Below are 17,050 nucleotides of genomic sequence, written 5' to 3'. Positions count from 1 at the left end.
AAGGACGACTGATTCAATATTACGCCCATTTAATCAGACGTCCTACTAAACAGGCATAGACAGAAAAAGAAAAGCGGTGAAACTACTCAGAAAGTAAAAGAAACAAAAACCAAATAAAATGGAAGAAATGTACAGAAAAGAATTTCACCTCTATCTTCCTCTCCAGATCCCTCATTACTCTCTGACGGTGCTGGCGGCAGATGAAGGAGATCCCCCCCTGTCGTCCGCGGTTCTCATCACCATCACGGTCACTGATGTCAACGACAACCCACCGGTCTTCTCCCAGGTCAACCACAGTCTGCTGCTGCAGGTACGTCCGCCCGCACGTCTCCGCCATGATTATCTACACGAGGACACATGTCCACCACATGTTCACAAACTGTGGCGAGCCCTTCAGTTTGGAGCTCGCTGCCGCTTGAAATGTGGCTGTTTAGCTTAAGTTACCTTCTTCACATCAACTGAACATTGACGTGACACATATCTTTAACTTTGGCCCGTGCAATGAGACCGTTGCTCATTTTCTATGGGAATGAAGCAATTTATGAACCTTTGTGGCCGGCGGCGTATTATGAGCATCAAAGCACCCCCACTTGCTGTTTTTCGATGAAGATCCTGTGCACTGATTGCAACCTGTCGAGCAGTTGTCGAAGAAAAAGTGACAGGAAAGTGGGCACGTCGTGGCCAAGCAGCACCGACAAGCAAGCGAAATCCTGGTTCAGGTCTAAAGACTGGGTAAAAGGTGCACAGAGTTGAATTACTCTCAACATGGTGTGAGAGTCTGCTGTCTGCTCCGCAGGACGAATGTGTTGACTGAACATGCATCTTTTCCATCTATTTTCATCTCAAGAGTACATCAGATGCTTCATTTACAATTTGTAAAAAAAAAAAAAATGTTTCGTCCCATTAGACTTCAAAAAAATCCATCGCTTCTGATGATTAGAAGTGCGCTTCTTGCATTTAATTCTGTTTTATTCATTAATTTGACCCCTGTCGGACACCAAAGACCCGTCTGGCAGTTTCTTTTCAGTGTGTTGCGGTTGAGAAAAACAGCTTTGTTTTGTGTTCAGAAACCCACCACGGTCGCGGCCTGGAGCAGTTAAAAAAAAAAAATGCTGGCACCATGCTTGCTTTGCAGCAGAAGAAAACGCCAGCCTCACTCAGACCACTGCAACAACAAAAAAACCAACAAGCGATCTGTGAAATAAAAACTCACCCAGAACGCTCCGGAAAAAGAATTGCTCGTGCGTCAACTCCCGCTTATAACCTCCGGTGTCCCGAGGGGGGAAGCGGCAGTTGCGTTCAAGTGTGAAATTTGACAACTCAATGAAAAAAATATCAAACGGGGGGACGAGTTATGTGAAAATGAGCAGAACGTGCACTTCCTCATGGAAAGCCAGTTTAGTTTAGCTGGTCACCTTAAAAGCCTGAAAAAGAGCACAAGGTATTTTCCTAAGACCACCATCCGTCGTGCCAAATCACCTTCGAGTACGGCTTTAAACCTCTACCTGCTGTGCTCCTGACGACATAGTGAAGTGATAATGAAGACGGATGAATAATCAAAGAGAAACCACTAAAGATCGGTCATTCTATGTCAATCTGTCTCTCTTTTCTGTATCATTCTAAGTCTCTTTCTGCTTCTCCATGCTGACCTGTAAGTGCTGCTCTCTCATAAGTGCGGCGCCCAGAGCTCATCAACACTGTGTGCTGAGAGTTCAAGACTGAAACTCTTCAGAAAAAACCGGAGCGGGGTTTCTGAACTTTGCGGGGATCAAAGCGGCAGAAAGATCAGCTGCCCTTATTTGTTTTGTTTGTGTGCATGTGTGTGTGTGTGTGTTGAGCGTGTGTGTGTTGCTTGCAGGACATCAGTGGAACCCTTTCGCCTAAAAGCTCTAATTACAGGGCTAAGTCTGCAGGCAATTTACTCCCTCCAATGCTGTGTGTGTGTGTGTGTGTGTGTGTGTGTGTGAGAATTTGCATCGCTGTGTGCGTTCGGACGTGTGTGTTCGTGCCAGCGCTGATTCAGCCACGCTGGATGTTGCTCGCCGACAGGTAAAGTGGTCTCTGCCAGCTCGCCATCACTCTACCTGCTGCAGCTCTGCCAGCTCAGGAACTCCCATCAAGTCACGGAAAAGCTTGTTCCCGAGCCACGGCGTCGGCTCTGTGTGGTGATGGCGGATCCATATCGCCCCATCTGCTGATGTCGCCGCGGCCAGCTCGGCCTGACGGAATGAAGCAGATGGATGTTACTGAACCAGGGGAAAGGAGATGTCAGTTTTTTTTTTTGCAGATGTTTCAAATTGGTGGCAGCGTCCTCTCTGCTGGAGCCATGACATGCCTTTGTTCGACGTCCTGCCACTGTTGGATGCCCACTTTTATGACTGGCACATCTGTCGCGGTGAAGTGTTGGCCCAGTATTAGGCAGCAGTCGAAATTAAGTCGCTAAATCGATCAAACAATGAAGTCAGTTAATTCACTAAAAGCAGCAGATGGACAGGTAATCCGTTATGTTTGAGAAAGTCCTCAAAGGATGCAGGAGCGCTGCAGCGCAGTGATAAATCCTGTACTCCTGGGAATGCTGACTGAAGTTTGTCCCCTCCTTCCAGCATGCTAAGCGGTGACGCATGACTAATCACTCCCGAATTTAACAGGATTTAACTCCGCTAAAGTGATCCGTTTGGCTCCTTGATGCACTGCATCTGTCAAATTTGGAGGAAAGGTGAATTAGGAAGCGATATCATATCGCAAGGATTTGTTTATTGGTGCCGCGGTGGAGGGTATGAAGGTCGTCTGAGCGCAGGCAGGCTGCAGCGGTGGTACTCTCTGCGTTTGTGGTGATGGGAGCAGCTCACGCTCACTATAGAGGGGATGGGATACATGACTGCCTGCCACTTGGAGCTCACAAAGCAGTGTCGTACTGCGCTGTTGTGGACCTGCAGTCTGAACAGACTAAAGACTTAGAAAGATGAACCGTCTTATGAAGTTTGTTCTTGTTTACCATGGACAGTGAGAAATACCAAAACAGGAAGTTAACAGAAAGATTGTTCTCCATAAATGACTGTGTGGGCCCCGGACATTTAAACTGTGGGGGCGACCACATGGGGAAAATAAAGGTTGTCCAGGGAAAATACGACTCCCTGTTGGTGCTCACCATTAACCCCCCCCCACGGGATCCACAGGGAAAACCTGTGCAGGGAAGGCGGACCCCCTCCATCATTAATACCTTGCCACAACATTTTACAAGGCATCAAACTCCTGACCCTGACACATGCTTAAAGAATGACTGGCCGAAAAGCCGCACCCGTGCTTTCCACACGCTCTGATGAATGAATGATGAATGATTTTTTTTTTTTTGCCAAAACAGGACCGTGTTTTGTGGTGTGTCTGGTGGGTAACTGAAAAACCACACCAGAGGTGTTGTGTGTTTTAGTCCGTTAACTCTAAGCTGCGTGTTCCTTACTGCCGCCCGTCTCCCAAGGTTTGCTGTAAACTTTTAGATTGATAACCTACATTCAAATTCAGTACGCCATGAAAATCAACATGCCGGGCCTTTTAAGATGGCTTTGGATAGGTAATCCATCACAGCAAAACCGTTTTAGGACTTCATTACTTTTTTGTCAAACTTACTGTCTTTGGGTACTGATGTCTTGGTGGTGCATTGATAGTCAAATTCAGAAGACAAACAATAAACGGACATGGACGTTATGATAAGAACAGTGAATTTCAGTGGGGGTTTTTTTTGTCCAGCAGACCACTCACTCTCATATCTCTGCTTTTGGAGAACTGAATGCACCAACAGCACGAGCTTTTAGAAACTTTTTTTGCAATATGTCAAAAATGCAAATAAACGTGACACGACCAGTGACAGAAAATATATCAAATTGTTGCGCGCGATGCCTTACTTTTGACACAAGCACTTTTAAAATCTCAAGATAATGTTTTTTAGCATAGAGGCGAGCATGGAAATCGATCTAAAAAAACATATAAAAGGGCATAGAAAATGTTATTAATGACCTGTTCTAGTAGCCCAGTGGCTGTGATCGCATCGCCCTCACTTCAAGTCCAGCCAGGGACCTTGGCCACATGTAATTCCCCTCTTGCTGTTCCCAGATCTCCTGTCTATCTTGGCTGACTGCTCCCAATACATGATTCAAAATTGCCCTCCTCAAAAAAGACAATGGCAGTAATACAGCTGAGTTATACTTAATGGCTAAAATATGCGACAACTGTATTGTAAATGTGTTGTATCTGGAACACACACCACCAGATTTTTATTCATATTTAAAATAAATGAAGGAAAATAATTGAACTTTGAGAGAAAGATGAATTTATAAACCTTGTCTCCTGCAGGAGGGCGAGTCAGTCGGCAGCAGCATCCTCCAGCTCGTGGTGATGGACAAAGACACGCCGAGGAACGGCCCGCCGTTCTCCTTCCACATCGTCAGCGGCAACGAGGATCGCCGTTTCCACATCGACCAGGGCGGGCTGCTGTCGCTTTCTGCTCCGCTCAGGAAGAAGGTCAAACCCCACCATCAGCTCAAGATACAGGTGAGGAGCCTGTGAAAACAGTGTCCTGAAACCCCCCTTGCTTGCTCACCTTGTTTCCACTCTACCTCGACTTTTTAATCTTTTGTCTGTCATTGTCTTTACCCCACAAAAAAAACTATCTATTGTTTTTTCTGTCAAATCGCGATATTTCACCACTGTCTTTGCCGGATTCCTATGATTAAAAAGTGAACATCTCACAAATTGTCACACTATGAAAACGTGCTTATTGTAATCCTGGGTCAGCGATAAAATGCCAGATGCACTGCAGAGTGTCCCTCGTGGCCTCGGGTGCAGTGTTGCTGACATTGCTGTGAGGAGAGGTGGAAATCACACTGGCAAGCACTAGAGAAAGAGGCGAAGTAACTTTTATTGTCTACTGTGGATCAGAGTGTGGCCGACCTCGCAACCTGAGAGTTATGTGGTGCGTCAGGTCCAACAATTTGCTGAATAGTTACAAATTTGACTGCCTAAGGGCCTTTTCTTTAGCTTCGATTGGATGTGGAGTCACACATTCTCGACATTACCCTCACGCTTAAGTAGACCAGTACGTGTTGTCCTTCAGGGCTCATGAAAATCAATTTGTATTATTGAGACGGGTTTGAATGTCCAACGCTGTGAACTAAGTTCTTAACTGCTAATATAAAAGGAAACGGTTTTACTAGCATCCTTAAGTAGTCTTAAAGTTTACTATTATGCTCTTCCACTATAAATATTTAAAACAAAAAGGTTATTACGATATAATTATATATTATTATATTAGGCTGTTCAGGATGATTAACTGCAGGCAGTTTTGAATACAGCTGAATATGCATATTCGTGGTTTGCATTGCATTACATTGCTGGTGCACATATTTTTGGGGGTTTAAAACTGCATTTTTAACCATATCAGTGGTGTGTGTGACCGATGTGCATGCAGAGACTCCCTGAGCTTAGAGGGGTAGACTGTAACCCAGGTTATTTTCTGTAGCCACGTTTCACAGATGTTCCCTAAACGCCTCACATGCAGACTATCTGTAGACGCTAGCTAGGCGACTGCGCACAGAGGACGCCTCTAGTCCCCACTCAGTTACTGCAACTCAGACAGGTGTGTCCCCAAACATTAGAGAGTAAAATAAGGTATTAGTTTGAAACTGAGTGACTTTATCTACCTGGGCGGGTCCAGGGCCTTTGTCACTGTCATTGTATAATTGAGACTCATGACCCATTAACTGATCAGCACAATTTTTTCCTCTTAGATGGTTCCATTTGACTCATTTTCAGAGGCCTGAAACAGTTAAACTATACGGTATTTTACAAGAACAAAGCAAATGTGGATGCGTGTAGCACATTTTTGTTTTGCCTCATTTCCTACTCTATGCTAATGATCCAGTGCAGCTGCTGAACCCCAACCTGGGGTTCGGGACCCCAACGAGGGGTTGCAAGATAAACACGAGGAGTCGCGTGGTGATTAAGACGATAGGAAAACAGAAATATACATACAGAATATATGTAACACAAAATGATGCTACTCTTCAGACTTTCTTCTAATCTTTGCTTTTGTTTCTTGTGAAATAATGATTTGAACTCTAAAAAGTATTCAAGAAAAAAAAATATTGCCCCTTCGTTTAAGGGGTCACCAATCAAAAAGGTAAACAACTACTGATCTAGTGGCCCCTCAGATTCTTCTTGAAACCCCTTGTGGCAGTCTTGACCCTCGATTTGGGAACCTACCATAACTTACAATTGCAAAATCAATTGTGATTGTTCAAAAAAGACCAATATTGGTGGGATATAAGTCCAATCGATCCTTGTGACATGTACTAACTGCTGTCTGTGCTTCATTCAGGTGACGGACAGCGGCCACCCTCCCCTCTCCTCTATCTGTGTGGTCAACATCAATGTCACCGAGCAGAGCAAGTATCCACCCTCTGTAGTGCCTTTAGAGGTCTTCATCACTACCTCCGGAGGGCTGTTTGCCAACCGGGTCATCGGAAGACTCCATGCTTCAGACCAGGACCTGCAGGATTTCCTGACCTACAAGCTGGTGTCAGAAAACCCAGATGGAGGAAGGTTCTCGGTCGACCTTGCTGATGGTAAGATCTGGGCAGATGAAAACCTGGCAGAGGGCTCCTATTCACTCAACGTCAGTGTGACAGATGGGAAGTTCAGCGTCTGGACCGGGGTCAAAGTTCACGTGTGGGCAGCTGATCAGAGGGCGCTGGACTCTGGCCTGACGCTGCAGCTGGTCGGTATGTCAGCAGAGGAGTTTCTGGGCGATCACTGGAGAGGCCTCCAGCGCAGCCTGAGTCAAGCTCTCAGTTTACCCAGACAAGAGCTCCACCTGGCCAGCCTGCAGCAGCAACATGACGCCCAGGTCCTGGAGGCCCTGCTGATCTGGAAGCCTCAGAGTGGACTCGTCCAGTCTCTACCAACCAGCAGACTTGCAGGTGATCAATCACTGTTACAATGTGGGTCCTATAAAGTATTTAACTAATTCCAATGGGAAACTGGGGTTAATATATTAGCACTACACATTGTGGAGAAAATATGATGCATGATGTATCTTAAATGATAAAAAAAGCAAACCAAAAGGAGCACATCTAGATCAAATCAGTTTTTAGGAAGCAAATAATAAGGTTTTAGAGGATAGCTTAAAATTCCATGTATGTGACATGTTTGCAGCTGTAAAAATCTTCCAGTGCAACAAGTGTCGCGGTGTCGTCAAACTCATGGAGGCTGGAAGGCTTTAGCCGTCAAGCAACTGCATCACATGGCACCAGATTTTCACACTTGTCACTTTTTTGGGTATTTCCACACCAAATGTTTTCATTTATATTTAATATAAAGTTAAAGGGAAACAAACTAAAACAAGAAGAAATGTACAGTTTTTCTCTGGGACTTGGTGTACATTGGTTCACATTATTCCAGTGCCGGAATTACTGGATGCATGCAGATTTTTCCCATCTGAACACTGAACAACTGAGCCACTATGAGGTGACTTTAAATACTGGAAAACATTACAATGCAAGCATGGCAAGTTCAGGAGCTACGAGTTAAATGAGTCCCAGCTGTTCTGATATTTCACCGGGTTGCAATATGGACAGTGTAGAGACTCAAAATTGTGATAGTATTAAAAATATGAAATTGTGCGGCCCTACATAATGTGTAGCTTTCCAGAAGGCCATGATGGAAAGCTGATGGTGTTTTAATGTTTAGGGTCTACCGGGACTGGAGGGTTTTGGCAATGATATGCAATAAACTTCTAGATTTAAAACTTACAGTTTACAGACCTCAGAACAAATCAGTAATTCACTTTTAATTGAACAATAATAGCAATTCATACCAAAGATATAAACTAGGCTGAAATACAGGCCATCGGGTGAATTTCTATGAAGAAATTCAGTGAAGAAATTTCTATTTCGATGAAGACTCTGAAAAATGTTGGCGGCCATTGATTCGGACACCAAGGAAGTCAGGAAATCCCAGTGAGATGAAGAGTCTCTTTGAATATGCAGTCTGAACTGTCCCCTTTGATGCAGGTATCATATCAGACATCGAGGAGTCTCTGGGCCTGAGCATCCTCAGGGTGAGCCACAATGGGTGTCTGGGTACCAGCTGTCCACCACGAGGCTGCAGGAACGCTGTCCGGCTGACAGGAGAGAGACTGGGCCATTTTGCCACTGCCAGAGCTGGTTACATCACCCCCAGACACACCTGGGAGAGCGTCTGCCCCTGTAACGGTGCGTACGTACGCGTGTGTGTGTGTCTGACATCTCATCCAACTGTGGATGAAATTGTACAACAGAAAACCAATGTAAAGTGTAACTGAGGACAACTGAGGTGAAGTTAGGTTCAGTTCCTGCTACATTTTCATCTTTTCTTTGTCCCGTCTTCATGGAAAAAGTAGAAGTACAAGAATTATGTAAGAAGATGTACAGTAAATTAGAAATGAAAGCACCTGCTGAAATCCTCAAATCAAGATAAACAAATTATTTTAATCATAAAGAATATTGGATAGAACAGCAATTACGGGACAAAATGATAAATGTAAACAGTTGAAAAAGACAATTGTTTCTTATCCATGTTATACAAGTCGTTGTTGTACCTTGGAAGTAATCATGCTGCATAAATGCAAACAAACCAGGGTTTTAATTTACTGAAGCTCTACAAAATGACTGAGCTTTTATTCCCCCCCCCACACACACACACACACACCTCATAACAGTTCCTCGGTACATCCTGTGCAATACATGTGCATGTCGACCTCAGCTATAGTTTGACTTTGGGATGTTACTGCCAGTTAAACTATATAAAAAAAGATAGCAAAATGATTTTTACAAAGATTTAAACGTTTTTTTTTGTTTTTTTTTGAGGCGAAACAAGATTAATGAACAAGATCTATATCTAAGTGTAGTAATGCCCTTGTTTCAGGTACCATTGATCAGAAAACGTAACAGCAAAGGATCAATGACCACTGTGGTATAGTTCCAATGCACAGAGCAACTTACGATCAGTCATTTCTTTTAGTAAAAGGTGAGGGGAAGAGGTGAGCAAACATCGTCTGGTAATGTACCAGTCAGGAACAGAAGAAACAGCTCAGTATGAGCATCAGCCCAGACTGCGATTCCCTTCAGTTCCGCAGGAGCATCCTTCACCTCCTTGGTTCAGATCAGGTTCTCGCTTTTTTAGGAGAGGACACTCGTGTTTTCAGGCAACTCGTTGAAGATGTCTGTCGCTGCCTGAGATCAAAGAGCCCTCTTCCTCTTACCTTGATGACACTGGTGGAGTAAATCCCCCAGATTTAATAAAAGAGAGAGGCCAGGCTTGGTGTGAATGTGGGTCCCCCCACTGGCTCCGACCGCAGCCGATAGGACATCTGAGCTGCTGAGCAGCGGCGCCACCTTGTCGCATCGTCTTCAGTGATTTGTGTTGGCATTCCTGTGAGGATTAGTGCTGCCAGGACAGAATGAAAAAGCCAGCGAGGTGGTCTCCAGGACGTACGCTCAGTATCAGCTTGTTTGGAATCCTTTTCCTCTGGAACATCTTCTCAGTGTGTTGTCGCCACAATATTTTGACTATATCGGGCACCTCTTTGGTCTTAAGAGGTTCTGAGGTTTGGCGATAAGAAGGTACCATGTGAGAATCAGCGTGCAGAAAAATAGAAGTGCCTTAAAAGCAGGAGTTCAGTTGCAAGGTGCAAGGCTACGGTTAGTGCTTTGATATCGAAATTTAACTGCTCATTGTGTCCCCTAGTGTCCTCTTTAAGACGCTAACGATCTTCGGCAACCGAAGCGATGCGTTTTAATTTTTCTTCAGATACTGGTGCGGAGCACGGGGTCAGGGTAAAAGACAGCGGATTCAAATCCCACTCTAGGAAAAGTTGTTTTTTTTCACCAGCAGACTCTGGGGACACGTTGTTACTGAACCTTCCCACAGGCATCATTAAATTTTCATCTTAGAGCTACTGAAAGAGCAGAAGAAGTTTTGTCTTAACGGTAATAGTCTCCCTTTCGCTGCAGAAATCACCACTGATCCGTCCATTCATGAATTCACTCATCCTTCATTCACTCCTTCCTCCCCGGTTTCTACTGCTGACGCTTAAACTCGTTCGAGACCCTTCACTTATGAGTTTGCTCTTGTTTTTTCTGGCCTTGGGCTTTTTTGCTTTTCAGCTTTTGGTGATTTTTCCAGTTAAAAGGATCAATCCGATTTTAGAAAAACATGCTTTTTTGTTTCTATCTTTGCAGTGTTTTCTGTCAGATGTGAGATCACGTTACGGTCAGTGTACAGCGTGTGTCATCTGCAGGCTCAGCTGTCAGATTTGGTCTAAGGTGAAGGTGGGAAAACAGTGCTGCCTGGAGAGAAGAGATTAGTTAGAGGTTTTCCTTCTTTTTTAAAGTTTTGTGGCCTTGAGTTGTCATGTGAAAAGGGTTCATTTGGTTGGCTTTAGAATTTGGTGCCGTCAGGCGCAAGAACTAACAAGAATTTGTACAATTTTTAATTTGCTAATCTTTTCATAGCCATATGTACACATTTTCTGAACGTTTCAAAAAATATTAAAAAAAGGCCCAAATATGTCCCTCTGGCTGTTCCTCTGTTACCTTCTGCTTGTGTTGTCAAACATGCAGTATAAGTTAAATGTTGTCTGAGTATCACACAGGTCAATTAATAGCCCAACCAACACTGACATTTTTTAGACAGATACAACCTTAGTAGTTGGGAGTTTTTAAGATATGATATTTATTTCAAGCATAACAGACATGAATATAACGATCCAGAATTGCATTTCAACTAACTGTGTCTCAGATATGAACTGAGCAGGAAAAACAATGTCATGACCCCAAACATGGTTTGGCTTTTCTCCGCTGCAGTTTCTTGTTGCTTATTGGTCAACACATACACACGCTGATGTAAATATCGGATAAACTAGTTCTATCAAACATACAGTACTGTACTTGGCCTAAAAGATAAACAAAACAAACAAACAAACAAACAAACAAAAAAAAAACGCTATTGGCGTGGACAGAAAACTAAGAATATTTTGGCTAGCTGTTGAACACAATTATTTTCAGGGACAGTTATTTTCATTATCAGTGAATCTGTTCATTATGTTTTTTGATTGAGTTCTGAGAGCCCGAGGGGACATCCCTAAATGTCCTGTTCAGTCTGAACAACACTCCCAAACCCAAAGGAATTTCATTTTATGTAATAATGTAAAACCAAGCAAAACAACAAATCTTCACATCTGAGAGGCTGGACCCATTAATACGACCTATTTTCATTCTATTAAAGAACCGAAACCATTTTAAATGATCATCAAAAGTGTTCACTGTGTGTGTGTGTGTGTGTGTGTATGGATCCATTCATATGTGTGAGTCTTCTACTGAAAAGGGTGTTACTCTGTGCATTTGAGCTCCACAGTTCCTTTGCTATTGTATTTTATTCAACTGGCAAATGATATCTGGACCAAGGCCAATTACGCACTAGTACCGTTAAAACCAGTAGGTAAGATACTCATCATTCAGGTAAGACTACCAGGAGTTCGGATTTAAGACTCTGACTCACCGAGCACTTAATTAAATCGGGAGCAGCAACAGTTTTTTGTCTGCAACTTTAATAACATTGCGGTGGTAGCTGTGTCGCTCACGGTTGTTTTCATGTTTCTCTGTTTCAGAGTCAGCAGTGAGGTTTGACGGTAAGTCCTACCTGAGGTACCTTCACGGGATGGACGAGGACAACCGGGATTTCAAACTGTCGCTGAGGTTCAAGACCTTCCAGGAGGAGGGCCTCATCGTGTCCGCCAACAGCTCCAACGACTGGGGGATCTTACAGGTATTTGTCCCCCTGAGGCTGTGTTTAAAAAGAAGAACACAAAACGGGATTACTTTTTCGAACCAGTCGTGGCCGATGTACTGGTCTCCCGATTTCCTAAATCTCAGCTTTTTATCAACAAACACATGCAGCCCAATTGTGTTTGCTCCCAGACTTCAGCCTGTTATGGAGTGTTATTACCGCTCCTTCATCTAACAACTGTTCTCCTGTCGTTTGTTCCTACACCAGACTGGGTATACGGCGACAGTAACACTTTATTTTAACCTCCCTATTTAGCATTGTTAAGCAGGAAGTATACACATTAAATAACCACTTTAGACCACAGTGTAATACAATTTAAGCGTTATTAATGGAGTTGTGAACAACTTGAACTGTTCCTGTGAAACATCCATAACTGGATTCTGTTTGTAAACAGGTACTGGACAAACAATGTAACTCAGTTTTATTAACATAAAATATGTCTTCATATGAGAAGTTAGAATTGTTTAGAAATACTGTACGTTATAAACACTTAAAGTGTCCTTTTATTTGCTTATAACTGCATTGCAGTGTGTTATAAAACGTTTCTATACTGATTATAAACGGTAAATAGGGGACGTTAAAGTGAAGTGTTAAGGCGAAATTCACCTGCACTCTGCCTGAAAAAGGGCATGATATCACATTTCCTATGTGGAAACAAGGTCCAACAGTAACTTCTACATTTCCAAACATAGTTCAGCTGTGTTGCTACAGGTCAAACGAGCACATCTGCTTGTTAAACGTCGAACGAAGGTGAACTCTGACCTTCGCCTATGAGTCACGGGGAGACAGGGCGAATATTTCGTATACGAGACGTGTGATGTGACCGAGCCATTCACATGATGTGTAGTTGGCAGAGCCGATCCAGGGGTGCATTGTACCTAAGTACAGTTACTCGAGTACTTAACTACTGTTTTGAGGTACTTGCGCCAAACTGTTTCCGTATTCTGTTACTTTGTAGTTTTACTCCACCACATTAATCTGACAGATATAGACACCGGATACTTTGACGATCAAGATTTTACATGCTAGCATACGGGCAGTGTTATGATTGGCCACATCTTGCATTGTTATACTGCAGACTAAACTGGCCAACAGTTTGTTTTCTTTAACTCAAACACTTACAAGGCTGTTTTCACCTTCATACTTCAGTGATAATAATCCAGTGTTACTATATCGAAATGACTGCGGCCATATTGACGCCACACGAGTGCTTTTACTCTTCATACTTTAAGTACATCATCCTGATATTACTTCTGTACTTAAGAATGAAAGCAGGACTTTTACTTGTAACGGTGTACACTTATAGTGTAGTTTAATTTTAGTGCAGGATCTGTGCTCCAACCACTCACCCAGTCAGACGTAATGTAGTCCTAGGTTGTAGCCGTCTCAAATAACTGTCCCAACTCACCTACGCATCTGCCTCATTTTCAAGAAATCGACATTTTCGTTTTTTTGAGAATAATATCACAGAAGGATAAAACACAGCTACTTCAATTAAAAACGACTGAGTTTTCTGAAGTAATTCAAAAGTCATTAGGGTCTCAGGTTGTAAAAAAAACAGATGGGCTGGAGGATATGAAGTTAACAGTGAAGCATAAACCCTCACAAGAAATTTCTAGATTTTAGCTCAGATTATCAACCCAGTAAGTTGTGCTGTTACTGGCGGTTTATTTGCCTCAGCATGTGTTGGCTCTCAGCAGCACGGCAGCATTCATTTGAAATGGGTCCAAGCACAAACCGGTAAAGAAAACGAATGTATTTCAGACAAAGAGCTCTACTCACGGCCTGTCAGCCGGAAATGCCACAACAGCTCAGGGCCAAAAAAATAATAAGAAACTGCAACACACAGGGAAAAATTCAATTACAACTAAAGGAACATGGAAATTCTTATTTTCATTAATTTGCAGGAAGTGTAAATTTATGTTGGGTTCTCTTCGGAGCTTGCGGTTAATTTATTTTGCTCTTTGAGTCTTGCCGCTGCGGAGGGATCAAATCATTAATGCATTGTTTTCAGATACTGTTGGTGTAATGTTGTTTGACACTAATTTACCATCAGAATGATAAAATGTGAAAGCTGCTGATTTAATCTATGGGGGTTCTCGCTGGGGAACAGCAACGATGATTGAAGCTTTTCAATACAAAATGTTTCAGGCTCAGATTTATAAATACTCCTGGATGTTCTACCTCAGCTGTGCTAACGGATACCATCTCAAATGTCAATATTTTATTTGATACTTGGTTCCAGCTGTCCTGTTATCAGCTCCGGTGTCATGTTTTTCGAAATATTTGATATCTGGTGAACGGTTTGCCTCACTCGCCGCCTGATCTCTGTTTGTCCTTCTCTGTGTTTGACGCAAACACCGATCCCAGAATTGCAGGACACTCCGTTGTGAATCTGGGTCAACACTGCCAGCGTCACGCAGCACCTGTTTGTCGCCCCGAAAGCTGGCAATCGAAATCGACTCGATTTAAATTTGTTCCGTTGCGGCAACGCTGACGTTTGAGACAACGTGCCCTTCTTCACTGTGAAATACCAGCTGTGTCGGACCAGGAAACAGAAAAGCCAACGTGAGAGTGAGAGAGTTTGTTGTTATTATTATTATTCTTCTCAAACCGTCCAAACCCTGCTGGTTGTCTCTTAACGAATCCTGCGGACGATCACGTGTTTGAGCGTATCAGGTATGCCTCTCCTTTATCTCTGCGTGGCAGTCTGTTTCACGTGTTTATGTGTGCTAAATGCCTGATTGAATATCAGAGCTGGCGGTAACCTCCCGCCCCGTATGCACTTAAAGCCCCACATTAGATTATGAGGCCAGCAGTACACGTCTGCTTTATTATTCCCTGCTTTTCCAGTGTAATCAGCTCATCAATGGCCTTTCAACTGGAGTAGTGACGACTGCTGGCTCCGAACGTCGCACGTGAGCTGCATGTTACGCTTCTCCCCTCAAAATGCACACGGAGGGAGCGGGACCGGCGAGACCCCTGCAGGAGCTGTCATGTAAAACTTGCTGTCTTCAAGATTTATTTACATGCTTTTCAGAATTATCAAGGGGAAAAAAAAAGATTAATCTCAGTGGTACAATACAGGGTCTACTGTACCATACTAAAGGGGCATGTTGAAAGAGAATAATGAATTGTTGTATTCTTTGAGAGACATGAATAATTCTCTAAACAGATAACAAAAAAATGAGTTTATATGGACTTTAATGCTGCACGATGCCTCCCCTTGTGGGCTCCTCTCATTTGTGCGACATCCGTGTGCACTCGGGCGGAATATTCAATCATTTTGGTTCTCAGGAAACTTCAAAAGCGGCATTCAGTATTTCCCAAGGTTCTTCCTCCTGGGTTTCGGATCTCAGCTTGTACTAGCAAGAATGCGTCCCGGCCTGATTCATTGTGAGCGGAAATGGCTTCAAAAAGAATTTCTAAACGTGGTCATCTGAGGAGTCACTCGCCTGGTTTTTGTGACGTCTTCAGAGGAACTTCCCTGGGATACGAGACGCTATTTGCGCACTTCTTTCCCCTCGGGACATGAGCTGCCATGCATCTCTGTGGCTTCTCATAAAACTGCCAAACTCATCAGTATTCTCCGTCAAGAGCGACGCCTTTGAGAAAGAAACGAAAAAATACAAATTTAAGTTCAGACCTGTTTACTGCCGGTAAATCTGTTTTCTGTCTGCGCCCGTCTCAGTCTTAGTCATCACCTCTGAAATGTAGATTGCGGCTGCTTGAATGGAGAGCGGCCTTGGCAAGCCGAGCAGAGACAGTAGAGGTGACTTCTCAGTGCAGGGAACACACGGTCCTGATGGGGAGTGACAGCTCGGACCTGACAGCGGAGCAGCTCACAGACTCGCCGCTGAGCAGAGATGCAGATACCCACTGGCGTGGAATCAGTGGACCAGCGCTCGCCCCTCGTGCTTGCTGCAGTGACGGAGAGTGATCGACTCTCATGACAGTTCAGTAAAAGACGTGGCCTCTCAGTTAGAGGACAGCCGAAATGAGCTTTTTATTTTTAGCCTTGCCAGCAGCATGGCTCTGTGGACGATAATGTCAGTCATTCTTGTCCACATACAGGATAGGTGTAGAAGAAAGCATACCTGCTTAGCATCAGCATCACTGAATATCCCTCATTTAATACCACACTGCCTGTTTTTACATGTACATCGTATTTATGGGGCCAGTCCATTCACATTCCTCTTTTCATGCTCTGGAGCAGAGTCCCATGTACAGTTGGGCACGGATGATTTGATAATCTTCTTCTAACCAAAAGGGGACTGTTGCTGTCCATCAGTCACCCTCTACTGGACTGAATGACTTCCCATCTCCATTAATGAAACAGTGCATGCAGATATGCGCTCAGCCTTATTCTCAGTTTTATATTGTTGCGTGTGTAAATGTAGCCAAGAGACGTCAATTCTGTTCCCGCGTTACTCAGCTTTATTTTGAACAACAACAAACCAATTGAGCGCACTCGGTGAAGCTTCTATCCCCGCAGAGGTGCGGCCTTTGTTTTGTGTGTGAGTGTGCACACACAGTACATCACGTGCAAGCACAGTACACGAGCGTAGCAGCTGTTGTTGCGTATCGAGTTTTGCCCAGCAGCATCGAACCTCCGTGCAGGAAACTTGCAGCGTTTGCGTCGCCGATTTAGGGGAATCATGAAGCACTGATGCTGTGGAGCTTCAGTCCCTACGGAGTTTGACTTGGCACTTTGCACGGGCTACATCAGCTGTGCTGATACCATAAAAGCCTCAGTGCATCAAACTGTGCTATCTCTCCTCAAATATCCACATAAATCACACCAGAAGTCACACAGAAGTCATGTAAAATAGATTAAAAGACAAGCGACAGGCGCCTCTGATGTCTCAAGGCTTTCACTTGTTCTTCTGCCAGCGTTTCAGCATCTTTCCATGATAAGCCAGAGCCAGAGCAGCCCTCATCCCCCCCTCCATTTTCCCTGTGTGCTATCATTGATCCATGTGAAGAATTTTGCAGGTCCATCCCTCCAAAACGAATCATTCCTTTTTTTTTTTTTTTCCATCGCCCCAGCCACAGGGAATCAAACAGAAACCTTTGGCCCGAACGGCCTGAAGGCTGAGCAGCCTGCTCATGAGTGCGACATCTGAAAAGTGAAAAAATAAAAACGAGACAGAAAGTAAAAGGAGGAGACAAA

The 17,050-nt window shown here is 43.8% G+C and overlaps 1 protein-coding gene and 1 long non-coding RNA gene across 2 annotated transcripts in view; one reads left to right on the top strand and one right to left on the bottom strand.

The window, feature by feature from the left end:
• Window positions 1–17,050, top strand: part of fat2 (FAT atypical cadherin 2) — a 97,796-nt gene that overhangs the window by 59,534 nt on the left and 21,212 nt on the right. Inside the window, exons 18-22 of the mRNA XM_040120164.1 lie at window positions 167–310; window positions 4,348–4,545; window positions 6,371–6,971; window positions 8,064–8,264; window positions 11,699–11,856. Of these exons, the coding sequence (XP_039976098.1) occupies window positions 167–310; window positions 4,348–4,545; window positions 6,371–6,971; window positions 8,064–8,264; window positions 11,699–11,856 (1,302 nt within the window). The remainder of the gene's footprint in view (window positions 1–166; window positions 311–4,347; window positions 4,546–6,370; window positions 6,972–8,063; window positions 8,265–11,698; window positions 11,857–17,050) is intronic.
• Window positions 8,077–14,534, bottom strand: LOC120785442. Its single transcript, XR_005706600.1, has 3 exons — window positions 14,192–14,534; window positions 11,731–11,874; window positions 8,077–8,306 (listed from the first exon to the last, which is right to left on the bottom strand). It is a non-coding gene; the product is annotated as an uncharacterized LOC120785442 (long non-coding RNA).

This window comes from Xiphias gladius, chromosome 23 (assembly GCF_016859285.1).
Source record: "Xiphias gladius isolate SHS-SW01 ecotype Sanya breed wild chromosome 23, ASM1685928v1, whole genome shotgun sequence".
Classification (NCBI taxonomy): Eukaryota; Metazoa; Chordata; class Actinopteri; order Istiophoriformes; family Xiphiidae; genus Xiphias; species Xiphias gladius.
The sequence above is the reverse complement of the archived record's forward strand: the minus strand, read 5'-3'. Positions and strand labels throughout refer to the sequence as shown.